The following is a 13,294-nucleotide window of genomic DNA, read 5'->3' as shown; positions in this document are numbered from 1 at the left end:
TCCTTTCATCTCTCAGTGGGCATTTAGGTTGCTCCCACGTCCTGTCTACTGTAAATAGTGCTGCTGTGAGCACAGATGCAAGCATCTTTTTGAATTATGGTTTTCTCTGGATATATGCCCAGGAATGGGATTGCTGGATCGTACGACAGCTCTATTTTCAGTTTTTTAAGGAACCTCCCTGCTGTTCTCTGTAGTGGGTGCACCAATCTACGTTCCCCCGTGTCTCCCGGTGTACTATTCTTAACACAACAGAGTGTTGGGCGCCTCTTGGTCTTCCTGTTGGTCACCACACCAGGCCCTCTTCCAGCCTGAAGACCTTTGCCCTGGCTGTTCCCTCCTCCTGGTGCGCTCTTCCCGCAGATAACTGCACAGTTGGCCCTTTTGTCTTTCAAATGGTTTTTCTTAGAGAGACTTAGCCTGACCTTCCTGTATAAAATCCATCAGGTCTCTGTCCACACATTCATAACTCCTCTCAGCTTGTTCTTTTCATTTTTCCATTGCACGAATGCTCTTCAAATAGTCTATCATGTTCTTACTCTGTGTGTATTATTTATTTTATGTCTCTGCCCACTGGAAAGGAGACTTTATGAGTTTCATTCACTGATGTATTCGCAGCACTTATGTTACATGAACAAATGCATCAGCTTCCCTTAGCAAACTCCTTCCCAGTTTCTGCCATTATGAGCCTTTCCCCCCAGATTGAAAGCTTAATGTCATCTTTATTCTTTCACTCTCTTAGGGTGCATAATCCATCCAATCAGAGTCTTTTCTGCCCTGTTCTGTTTTGTGTCTGAAAGTCACACGTCCCCTCTAATTTCCCAGGTGTGTCACTTTCTCAGGCTCTGGTTACTTCTCTCTGGGAGTACTGTTTATCCTTTCCCCTCTAGTGCGTCTTGTTAACCTGTGCAAGATAAATCTTTCTAAAGTATAGCCTTAATCATGACACCCCCTACCCAGTGAGCAAACTTCTTCACCCAATATTTATGAGGAACCGTGGGAGGGGAGTGATGGTGGGGAGGTGGAGGAATGGAGTCCTGGTGGAGGCGGACCTGGGAAAAATTACTTTTTAGGAACTTTATTTTTTCTCTCCAAATAGAAAAAGTTTTTTTTAATTGAAATTTTTGTTTTATTTCCTAAGCTTTTAGATAGTCTTAGATAACTTCAAAATGTTATGAGCAAACTAAAGAATACATAATTATAGACCTGAACTGCATAAACAAATATATTTAGCCCTATAAAAAGTACATAGTAAAGAATAAAAAATACTTAAATTTCTCTTTTCACCAAATATTTATTGTCCTTCCCCCAGTTTTTAAAAAAGTTTTCAACATGAGATCTTAATATCTAAGTTCTTTACATTTCTGTACTTTTATACCTCTTGGTTGCCTGATTAAAAAATGGGAAAAAATATGAACAGATTCCTCACTAGAGAAGATATTCAGATGGCAAATAAATGTTTGAGAAGATGCTCCACATTGTATATCATTAGGAAATTATGAATTAAAACAATGATGAGATGCCACCACACACCTATTAGAAAATGAATGTCATTGACTCGTGTCTGACTCTTTGCAACCCCATGGACTAGGCCAGAATACTGAAGTGGGTAGCCTTTCCCTTCTCCAGGGGAATCTTCCCAATGCAGGGATCGAACCCAGGTCTCCTGCATTGCAGCCAGGTTCCTTACCAGCTGAACCATAAGGGAAGCCCAAGAATACTGGAGCGGGCAGCCTATCCCTTCTCCACTGGATCTTCCCGACCCAGGAATTGAACCGGGATCTCCTGCATTGCAGGTGGATTCTTTACCAACTGAGCTATCAGGGAGGCCCCCTTTTAGAAAGGCCCAATCCAAAACACTGATAATAGCAAATGCCAGCAAGGGTGTGGGGCAGCAGGACTCATGTCATTGCTGGTGGGATTGCAAAATGGTACAGCCACTTTGGAAGACAGCTCAGCAATTTCTTACAAATTAAACACACTAGTAGTACAGTTTGACCTACCAATCATGCTCCTTATTTCCACACAAAAACCTGCATTTATAGATGCTTTATTCATAATTGCCAAAACTTGGAAGTAACTGTCTTTTCATAGGTGATGGATAAACAAATTGTGGTATGTCAGTATTACTGAGCAGTAGAAAGAAAAGAGCTATCAAGCCATGCAAAGGCACAGAGGGCCTTTGATGTGTATTACTAAGCAAAGAAGCTAACCGGAAAAGGCTGTGCACTGTATGATTTCATTATGGAATCTGGACAAGGCAGATCTATGGAGACAGTAAAAGATGAGCGGTTACCAGGGGTTAGAGAGGATGGATGAATAGGCAGAGCACAGAGGATTTTTCGGGCAGTGAAAAGACTCTGCATAATACAATAATGGTGGATATGTATCATTACAGCATTGTTTAAACCCATAGAATGTACATCACCAGGAAGCAACCATCATGTAGACTATGGACTTTAGTTGATAATGATTTATCAGTGTTGCTTCATCAGTTAAAACACATGTAGCACTCTAGTGGGAGATGTTGATGGTGGGGGAAGGTGGGTGTATATTTGGAGGGAGGAGCTATGTAGGAACTCTTAACACTTTCTCCTCAATTTTGTCATGAATCTAAAACTGCTCTAGGGACTTCCATAGGAGTTCAGTGATTAAGAATTCACCTTCAAAGGAAGGGTATAGGGATGTGATTCTTGGTTGAGGAGCTAAGATCCTACGTACCTCATGGCCAAAAAACCCCAAACATAAAGAACAGAAGCAATAGTGTAACAAATTCAATAAAGACTTAAAAAATGGTTCACATTAAAAAAACTCAAAAAAAATAAAGCTGCTTTAAAAATAAAATCCATTAATTAAAGAAAGACATTCAGGAGTGCCTGAGCATGCCAAGGATGAAGTAGCCAACTGTTCCTGTCTGAAAATGATCATAATTTAATGGGAAAGACCAATAGGTACATGGAAAAAAATAGGCAATATAAGATAGCTCAGCTGGTAGAGAATCCACCTGTAATGCAGGAGATCCTGGTTTGATTCCTGGGTCGGGAAGATCCGCTGGAGAAGGGATAGGCCACCCTCTCCAATATTCTTGGTTTCCCTTGTGGCTCAGCTGGTAAAGAATCCTTCTGCAATGCGGGAGACCTGGGTTCAATCCCTGGGTCAGGAAGATCTCCTGGAGAAGGAAATGGCAACCCACTCCAGTATTCTTGCCTGGAAAATCCCATGGATGGAGGAGCCTTGTAGGCTACAGTCCATGGGGTCGCAAAGAGTTGGACACGACTGAGCGACTTCACTTCACTCAGAATTCTAGTGATTAGTCCATCTAAACTCTTGACCTTGGGGTCCACACCATCCTCCCTTTCAACTGTTCCCTCCTGTAACTCCACCCTGCATCTCCTTCTCTCATAGAAGCCTTCCACCTCTGATGTCATAGTCCCAGCCTCAGTTCGTTCTTCACATCCCCTCTATGTGCTAAATGGCTTCAGTCCTGTCCAACTCTTTGCAACCCTATGGACCATAGCCCTTCAGGCTCCTCTGTCCATGGGATTCTCCAGGCAAGAATACTGGAGTGGGTTGCCATTTCCTTCTCTGGGGGATCTTCCTGACCCAGTGATTGAACCCGGGGCTCCTGCACTGCAGGCAGACTCTTAACCGTCTGAGTCACCAGGGAATTTGCTTTCCCCCTACCTCCATGGTCTCCACATCCCCTCTTGCACTTTGATGTATCCACTTCCTCCCACTAGCAGCCCTCGTTGCCTCTCCCATGATCCTGCCTTTAGCCCCTTTATATCAGCATCTTGACACTCCCTTTCTTGTCCCTTTGCATACCCGATGATAACACCCCACGTCTGGATGAGCTCATCTCTCTGCCCCACACCTCTCACGTGGCATCTCCGGAGAGATCACCCAGCGACACACTGGGGTCAGACCCACTGCATGGACAGCTCTCTGGCCGGAGCTCTCCTGGCCTCTGAAACGGAGCAGCAAATTCTGGCCACTGTGACTGTATGTGGAAGGGATTGCCTGCTTTAGTTAAGTGTAATGTACCCCCTTCCTTCACTTAGTGGAGTCAGTGAAGCTCCTTTTCGGAAACACATTTCACTGTGGTGGATGGAATAATTAACAGTCTTCTCCCAGTAAACCTGGTTTAATGGCCAGGGACACCCAAAGGGATTATATTTCACTTGTTTCAATAACAGAAAATGGGAGTTAAATATGGCTTTAAAAAAAATGTAGAATGCAGTAATAATGCAAGAAAGAAAGAAACTGTAAAATCTTGTTACCAAACATAAAAGCTTGAGATAGGTCCTCTCTGCTGTCAGTCATTTTAGAAGCACGCACGTATTCTCTGGATAAAAACAGACAGCTTTACCTTTTATTCCCTTTGTTTTTTTAATTTTAATTTTTTAAAATTATGAAAGTGTGACAACACATTTATAGGAGACTAGGAAAAGACACAACAAGATTATGTATAGTTCCACTATATATTACAATTATTTTTTAAGTAGATAAACTAAAATTTTTAGATGGAGTTTCAATATGGTTTTTATTTGTTTATTTTGCTCAGAACTGAAGATGTCAAGGAAAATGTGCTGGCGGTTTTACTCATTATCCTGGTTTCCCTGCTTGGATTTCTGACATTGAACCAAGGCTTTTGCAAAGACATATGGGCGCTCCTCTTCTGCCTCATCATGGCCAGCTGCCAGTATTCCCTGTTAAAGGCAAGACCACATCTAATTCTTACCATCACTAATGTAGCCTTGAAATCATGAGATGATGACCCAGACACTTCTGATTTGTGTTCTAGAGCGTTCAGCCTGACCCTGCCTCGCCAATCCACGTAAGTGTCCACTAACAGGCTTGTCTGGTCTGCTTGCATTGAAGATGGGGAATGGCCAAAACCAATTCAAATGTATATAGCAATATACGTATATACTGAATGTAAAATGGAAGTATTAATGCATGTGGTCAAGTTCAGGGGAGATCTGAGGCTGTGATGGGAATGGTGGTGGGGAGGGGCCAGGATGGGGACCAAGAGTGTGTGGAGGGCCTTTTCCATCTCATTGAACTCATCTCAGGAAAGATGTTGCGGTCGGTGGGGAAATCAGCAGAGTCTGCAGTCAGGCTACCTGTGTTGGTTTCCTGGTTCCTGTGTCTGAATGTTGGACCCTGAATGAAAAGTGAACTCTCCATACCTCAGTTTCCCTGTGTGTGAATAAGGATAGTAGAAATGCCTATGGGGAGTGAATTAATCCAACTCACGGGCTTAAAACAGTGTCTGGTATATAGAAATTGCTTCATAGATGGTAGCTGTTATTGGAAACATTGGTTATGTAAGCACAAATCATTATTCTTTTTACATGAAGCTGATCTCTTCCTGTCCCACACTTTCAAGTGTATCGTCACCTTTTATCTCATCATTTGGGGGCTTATTTATAACTGAAACTCTGGCCTCCCCAGTACCAGTCTCTTGGTGCTCTGGCATCCCTCCCTGAGCTCAGAAGCACTGTAGCATCCACTGACCAGGGGGCACGCTCCCCTGCGGGGTGGTGGGTCCAGGTCTGGCACTGTCCCTACTGGGACCCCAGCCACGTGCCTTTGCACCAAAACCACTGCTTGGTGGATGTCCCAGCTCTTTGAGAAACCTTCCTTCCTCTGTTACGGTAAACTCCTGTGAGTCCCTGAAAATCCCATCCGATGAAAGAAAACTTGACCTTCCCGCTATTGTGCTTTAAAAAAGAAATTCATATCCAGGATTTAGGAGTGATCTCAAGTCTGTGATAGCTCATATTTAGCTCATAGTAATTAAGAAAAGCTTATAATTGGCTGCTCACCTGGCATACGTTGCTATCTTGTTAAATTCCTCTGTTCCCCATAATTGGTTTACATGGAATACATCTTCTTTTGTCCCAGCGTCTGAATGTCAAGATAAGGAGAAACAGTGTAATTAGGGTATCACAGATGTATTGTTGTGATTATTGTCAAGAATCTGGGCTAGGTGGTGTGAGCCGAGATGCTCAGCCCTGTGATGTTCTGTCCCAGCCCACCCCCGATGCGACACTGCCATCCTCCTGCTGCTGTAAATAAGCCCTGCTTCCTAGTGACAGCGCTTGGGTCACTGTCTTTCTGGGTGACCCGGGGAAGGGGTGTAATAGGCTATTAAACATTCATTTCCTGCATGTGCTCTCACGAATGATACTACCAGAGGTGAATGGTGAGAACAGCTGTTATCCCCCCTGTGGATTTGTAATGACCGTTTGTAGGACCCCTAGGTCACGGTTCTAAGTTGGAGTCGCAGTGTCTGCATTGATCCAGTTCCTAGAGGGCTATACCCAGCTGCTCTTCCTTTATCTGAACAAGCATGTCACAGTGAGATAGGAAACAGTGACTCCTCTTACTGTCATCGGAAGTCACAGTCAGACATTGAAGTCTGTTTATTGTAGTAATTAATATGCTTACACAGATTGCTAAGTAGATTAGCCCTGATTTGAGTTAGCATTTCTAACTATTATGGTGAGGAAAGAAAACATGGTAGGTATAAAATATTTCCTCTTGCAATGTGTAAGTTAGAAGACTAACTTACTGTTTAGAGATAAGAAAACCTCAGAAAGGTCAGTCCAGTCTGGCAGAGAGATGGTTCTGTGCCTGCCACCAGCCCTGGCTAAGATTCATTCATCAGTGGCTGTCAGATAAAACAAAGTGCTTAAAAAAAAATTTTTTTTTTTTATTTTGGATTGGAGTATAGCTGATTAACAATGCTGTGATAGTTTCAGGTGGATAGCAAAGGGATTTAACCATGCATATACATGTATCCATTCTCCCCCAAACTCCCCTCCTATCCAGTTGCCACTGAAGTGCTGTTCAAAACTGTATTACTTTGTTCATTCCCAGGGAGTGGCTGTTCAAAAATGCAGTCAATTCTTGTTCTTCGAGTGATTGGTTTTTCTTCTGTGTTTCCTTCCAGGAGCACAGAGGTGGCAAATTTTGAGCAAGTTGTTAAAACCAGAAGATAGCATAATGATTTTTTTTTTTTTTTGCATAACACTGTGTGTTTCAGATAGAGTTGCAGAATTAGCACTGGCATGCTAGTAGATATGGTACCATCAACCCTGGGCTTGAAAAAAAAATGCTTCTGATTGTAAAAGAAAACAAGTCTAGGAGAGCTTAAAAACTGAGGGTGAGGGTAACTTCTGGAATCAGTTGGAGGATCAGAGACTGGTAATTTAGCTATGGGTGATGAAGCTGTTCCTTACTTACAGACTTATAGACTTGTCCAACCAACAGTGGATTTCCCAGGTGGCGCTAGGGGTAAAGAACCTGTTTGCCAATGCAGGAGACATAAGAGATGTAGGTTCGATCCCTGGGTCGGGAAGATCCCCTGGAGAAGGAAGTGGCTACCCACTGTAGTATTCTTACCTGGAGAATCCCATACAGAGGAGCCTGGTGGGCTACCATCCATAGGTTCAGTCACATATGACTGAAACGACTTAGCACGCACACACAATCAATAATATCCACCAATGATAACCCAGAAAGTAAAATCTGGTGGGATATCTGAAAGGCATCAAAAGACTGGGATCCTCAGCATGGAGCTGGAGTCAGGGGCCTTTCCCAGCACCTGCTGGGACCCTGAGTTGGGGTGGCTGGGACAGCACCTGGGAACCTGCATTCTAAATACACCACCCAGGTGCTGACGGAGGACGTGATCTCAGGTCACACCTGAGAAACACAGGGTAATGGGAAGCGTGCAGGTTTGGGGATTTGAATTCAGCCTCTCCCTGTACACACTATGGCCTCTTGGTCGAGTGACTACTCTGAGTCTCAGGTTTGTCATCTGTAAAAGATGAAATATTAAAATAGGATATTGTGAGGGAAGCAAGATAATGCACATCCAGGGCACCGCATAGAATCTGGCACTGCGGGAGCACTTGCCAAATGCTAACAGTTTTTCTGTGAGTAAAGTAGGGGTCATAATGACAACCTCAGTTAGTGCTGGTAATGAGTGACTTGGACAATGTATATAATGTTCCCAGCACAGGACCTGGAATGTTAAGTCCCCTGGAAATGATTCTTTCCTTTCTCCTTCTGCTTTGCAGATACAGAAGGCTGAGTGTACAGAAATTTCACAAGCCCCACACCTAGTTCCCTTATTATTAACCTCATACATCCATATGTTTCATTTGCCACAACTACTGAACCCAGGTGGATACATCACTGTTAACTGAAGTTCATGTTTCACTTAGATTTCCATAGCTTTTTCCTATTATCTTTTTGTTTATTGGTTTGAGGATCGCATCCAGGACACCACATGGTATTCAATCATCCTCTCTCCTAAAGCTCCTCTCTGCTGTGACAGTTTCTCAGGCTTTCCTTGATTTTGGTGATCTGGACAGCTTCAAGGAGCATTGGTCAGGAATTTTATAGACTGTTCCTTGAGCTTTATTTGGTGCTCATCTGATGATTGGACTGGGGTTATGGATTTTGGGGAGGAAGACCACAGAATTCAAGTGTCATTTTCCCCACACCATTTTGAGGGTATGTACTATCAACATGACTTACCACTTTTGATGATGACCACCTGGTAAAGGCACTGTTTATCAGAGGAATGATGTTTTAAAATTTTATTAATTTTTTTTAAAAAAATTGCGGCAGAGTTGATTTACAGTGTTGTATTAGTTTCTGGTGTCCAGCAAAGTGATTTGGTTATACATACACATATATCTATTCTTTTTCAGTTTCTTTTCCATTATAGGTTATTCAAGATATGGAGTATAGCTCCCTGTGCTCTACAATAGGTCCTTGTTGGTATCTATTTTGTATATAACAGTGTATATCTGTTAATCCCAAACTCCTGATTTATCTCTCCCTCCCCCATCTTTTCCCTTTGGTAACCATAAATTTGTTTCCTATGTCTGTAAGTCTGTTTCTGTTTTTTAAAAAAGTCTATTTGTATCATTTTTTAGGTTCCACATATAGGTGATCAGATCAGATCAGATCAGTCGCTCAGTTGTGTCTGACTCTTTGCGACCCCATGCATCACAGCATGCCAGGCCTCCCTGTCCATCACCAACCCCTGGAGTTCACCCAGACTCATGTCCATCGAGTCAGTGATGCCATCTAGCCATCTCATCCTCTGTTGTCCCCTTCTCCTCCTGCCCCCAATCCCTCCCAGCATCAGAGTCTTTTCCAATGAGTCAACTCTTCGCATGAGGTGGCCAAAGTACTGGAGTTTCAGCTTTAGCATCATTCCTTCCAAAGAAATCCCAGGGCTGATCTCCCTCAGAATGGACTGGTTGGATCTCCTTGCAGTCCAAGGGACTCTCAAGAGTCTTCTCCAACACCACAGTTCAAAAGCATCAATATAGGTGATAGAATATGATATTTGTCTGACTTACTTCACTTAGTATGACAGTCTCTAGGTCCATCCATTTTGCAGCAAATGACTTTATTTCATTCTTTGTCTGATTGAGTAATACCCCATTGTGTATATATGCCACCAAGTGTGGGTCATAGAATACTTGTTGGCTAGCGTTTTACTAGGGTCTGCTTCCTTAGGACAGTTGGACACCCATCCCCAGGTCATCTTCTTTTGCTCCACACAGAAAGGGAACCAAAGAGTATAGTTAAACTTTTTCAGTATACATCTGAAAAAAAAAAAAAAAAACCAATTTGAAAAGATATATGCACCCAACGTTCATAGTAGCACTATTCACAGTAGCCAAGACATGGAAGCAGCCCAAGTGCCTTTCAGTAGACAATTGGATTAAGAAGATGTGGTATATCTAAACAATGGAATACTGCTCAACCATAAAAGAGAAGTATGGCCATTTGCAGCAACGTGGACAGACCTAGATAATATTGGGTGCGTGCTAAGTTCCTTCAGTTGTGTCCTACTGTTTGCAACCCCATGGACTGTAGCCCACCAGGCTCCTCTGTCCATGGGATTCTCCAGGCAAGAATACTGAAGTGGGTTGCCATGCCCTCCTCCAGGGCGTCTTCCTGACCCAGGGATCAAACTCGTGTCTCTTACATCTCCTGCATTGGCAGGCTGGATCTTTACCATTAGCATCACCTGGGAAGTCAGATAATGTTACATTTAGTGAAATAAGTCAAACAGTGAAAGACAAATACTATACAATAGCACTTATATGTGGAATCTAAAATTTAGTACAAATGAATCTATATACAACTCAGAAACAGACTCACAGACATAGAAACTATACTTCTGGTTACCAAAGGGAGAGAGCGAGGGGGATAAATTAGGAATTTAGGATTAAGGGATACAAACTACTGCACATAAAATAGATAAGCAACAAACATTTACTCTATAGCACAGGGAACTATATTGAATATCTCATATATCTATAATGGAATATAATCTATGTTAATTAAAAAAACCCCCAAACAAATCACTGTGCTGCACATCTGAAACTAACACAATATTGTAAGTCAGCTATATTTCAACTTAAAAAATTTTAAATTAAAACTTCAACCAATACAATATTGTAAAGTTAAAAAATAAAATTAAAAAAAAGAAAATTTCAAAAAAAAACTTCAACCATACAATATTGTAAATAACCTCCAATTAAAATAAATTTATAAAAAAACACTTCAATTCAAAAGTTCTAAATAGATGAATTGCTAAGTCTTAAGTGAAACAGAACTAATCAACAGCTACCAAAAAATTATATTTAAATAAACTATTCTATACCATCGTGTGTGCTAAGTTGCTTTAGTCATGTCCAACTCTTTGTGACCCTATGGACTGTAACCTGACAGGCTCCTCTGTCCATGGGATCCTCCAGTCAAGTGTGCTGGAGTGGGTTGCCATCCCCTCCTTCAGGGGATCTTCCCAACCCAGGGATTGCACCTGCATCTCCTGCATTGCAGGCAGATTCTTTACCATTGAGTCACCCTGGAAGCCCCTTTTCTCATCCTAAGAAACTATAAAAACAACCAACCCTTATAGTTAACAGAGTTCTACATAGGTAAACATCATATTGCAGAAGGGCTGGACAGAGCAGGTAGTTATTTTTCTACTCTCCAGAAGGAGCCCTTTTCACGCTCCTGAGTCCTTTCAGGAAGAGTCAACACCTTCCAGGAAATGTTACTATGAATGCTTTTCCCCACACTCTGTGTTTACTTCACATGTGTAACATTCACATTGTGTGTTTAAAGAATGATGATTATGAATGAACTCGAGCCAAGTGAGGTTGAGTGTTGGGCCTGGAAGGATCCAGGGCCAAATACAGGGACCATCTGGGTAGGTTTGGTGAGCCAGTGGGTAGTGACCAGGCAGCCAGGTGGCCAGCAGCGGGGTTCAAATCTTGGCTCAGGCACCCTGTCTTCTGTCTGTGAAGTCTGGGGCTAATTTCTTCTTCATGCCTCAGTTTGCCCTTGGCAAAATGAGAATAATAGTAGGACTTCTTCAGGTGGATTAACTCTGTGGTTGGTTCCATTTCAAGTAGGTAGGACAGGGCCTGAGGCACAGGGAAACAGGATAAATGTCAGCCATTGCTGCTGTACAGCAGCTTCTCAAAAACAGCTGCCCTGTGTTCCGCCAAACAGGAACATGTGCAGGCTCAGTAGGTGGCAGGCAACTGTTTTCTGCCCTCTGGGCTGAGAAGCAGAGATCTGCAGGAAGCCTGGAGCTGACATGGGTACCAGCGGAGATGGGATGGGGCTGGCGTGGCCTGGCTGCTGACAGCCTCGGTTCAGTAATGCTGGGTTCAAACACTCTGTCTTCCTTATAACCAACTCCTTTTATCTTTTTCTTTCTATCATCTATCTCTCCATATCACTATCCACCTATCATCTATCATTCTATCTTCTACATCTATCCATCTATCTATCCATCCTCTGTCATCTCTATCTCTCTATCATTTATCTTTAACTATCTGTCTGCCTATCTATCTCTCCATCTCCCTATCTAGCTATCATCTATCTATCCTCTATATCTATCCATCCATCATCTATCTCCCTGTTCTCTATCTTCTAATGCTGAAGATACTGAAGAAACTGAGGTTGAATGGTTCTATGAAGACCTACAAGACCTTCTAGGACTAACACTCGAAAAAGATTTCCTTTTCATTATAGGGGACTGGAATGTAAAAGTAGGAGGTCAAGAAACACCTGGAGTAACAGGCAAATTTGGTCTTGGAGTAGAGAATGAAGCAGGGCAAAGGCTAATAGAGTTTTGCCAAGAGAGTGCACTGGTCATAGCAAACACCTTCTTCCAACAACACAAGAGAAGACTCTACACATGGACATCACCAGATGGTCAACACCAAAATCAGATTGATTATATTCTTTACAGCCAAAGATGGAGAAGCTCTATACAGTCAGCAAAAACAAGACCGGGACCTGACTGTGGCTCATATCATGAACTTCTTATTGCCAAATTCAGACTTAAATCAAAGAAAATAGGGAAAACCACTAGACCATTCAGGTATGACCTAAATCAAATCCCTTATGATTATACAGTGGAAGTGAGAAATAGATTCAAGGGACTAGTTCTGATAGACAGAGTGCCTGATGAACTATGGAATGAGGTCCGTGACATTGTACAGGAGACAGGGATCAAGACCATCCCCATGGAAAAGAAATGCAAAAAAGAAAAATGGCTGTCTGAGGAGGCCTTACAAATAGCTGTGAAAAGAAGGGAAGTGAAAAGCAAGGGACAAAAAGAAAGATATACCCATTTGAATGCAGAGTTCCAAAGACTAGCAAGGAGAGATTAAGAAAGCCTTCCTCAGTGGTCAATGCAAAGTAATAGAGGAAAACAATAGAATGGGAAAGACTAGAGATCTCTTCAAGAAAATGAGATACCAAGGGAACATTTCATTCAAAGATGGTCTCAATAAAGGACAGAAATCGTATGGACCTAACAGAAGCAGAAGATATTAAGAAGAAGTGGCAAGAATACACAGAAGAACTATACAAAAAAGATCTTCACGACCCAGATAATCACGATGGTATGATCACTCACCTAGGGCCAGACATTCTGGAATGCAAAGTCAAGTGGGTCTTAGGAAGCATCACTACAAACAAAGCTAGTAGAGGTGATGGAATTCCAGTGGAGCTATTTCGAATCCTGAAATATGATGCTGTGAAAGTGCTGCACTCAATATGCCAGAAAATTTGGAAAACTCAACAGTGGCCACAGGACTGGAAAAGGTCAGTTTTCATTCCAATCCCAAAGAAAGGCAATGCCAAAGAATGCTCAAACTACTGCACAATTGCACTCATCTCACATGCTAGTAAAGGAATGCTCAAAATTCTCCAAGCCAGGCTTCAGCAA

At 42.4% G+C, this 13,294-nt stretch overlaps 1 protein-coding gene across 2 annotated transcripts in view; it reads left to right on the top strand.

The window, feature by feature from the left end:
* PCNX2 (pecanex 2) overlaps positions 1 to 13,294 on the top strand; it is a 292,933-nt gene that overhangs the window by 68,367 nt on the left and 211,272 nt on the right. For both annotated transcript variants that reach the window (XM_025284518.3, XM_044942027.2), the window contains 2 exons: positions 4,562 to 4,715; positions 4,802 to 4,834. In XM_025284518.3, the coding sequence (XP_025140303.3) occupies positions 4,562 to 4,715; positions 4,802 to 4,834 (187 nt within the window). The remainder of the gene's footprint in view (positions 1 to 4,561; positions 4,716 to 4,801; positions 4,835 to 13,294) is intronic.

The sequence above is a fragment of the Bubalus bubalis genome, chromosome 4 (assembly GCF_019923935.1).
Source record: "Bubalus bubalis isolate 160015118507 breed Murrah chromosome 4, NDDB_SH_1, whole genome shotgun sequence".
NCBI lineage: Eukaryota > Metazoa > Chordata > Mammalia > Artiodactyla > Bovidae > Bubalus > Bubalus bubalis.
This window is presented reverse-complemented; position numbering and strand designations above follow the sequence as displayed.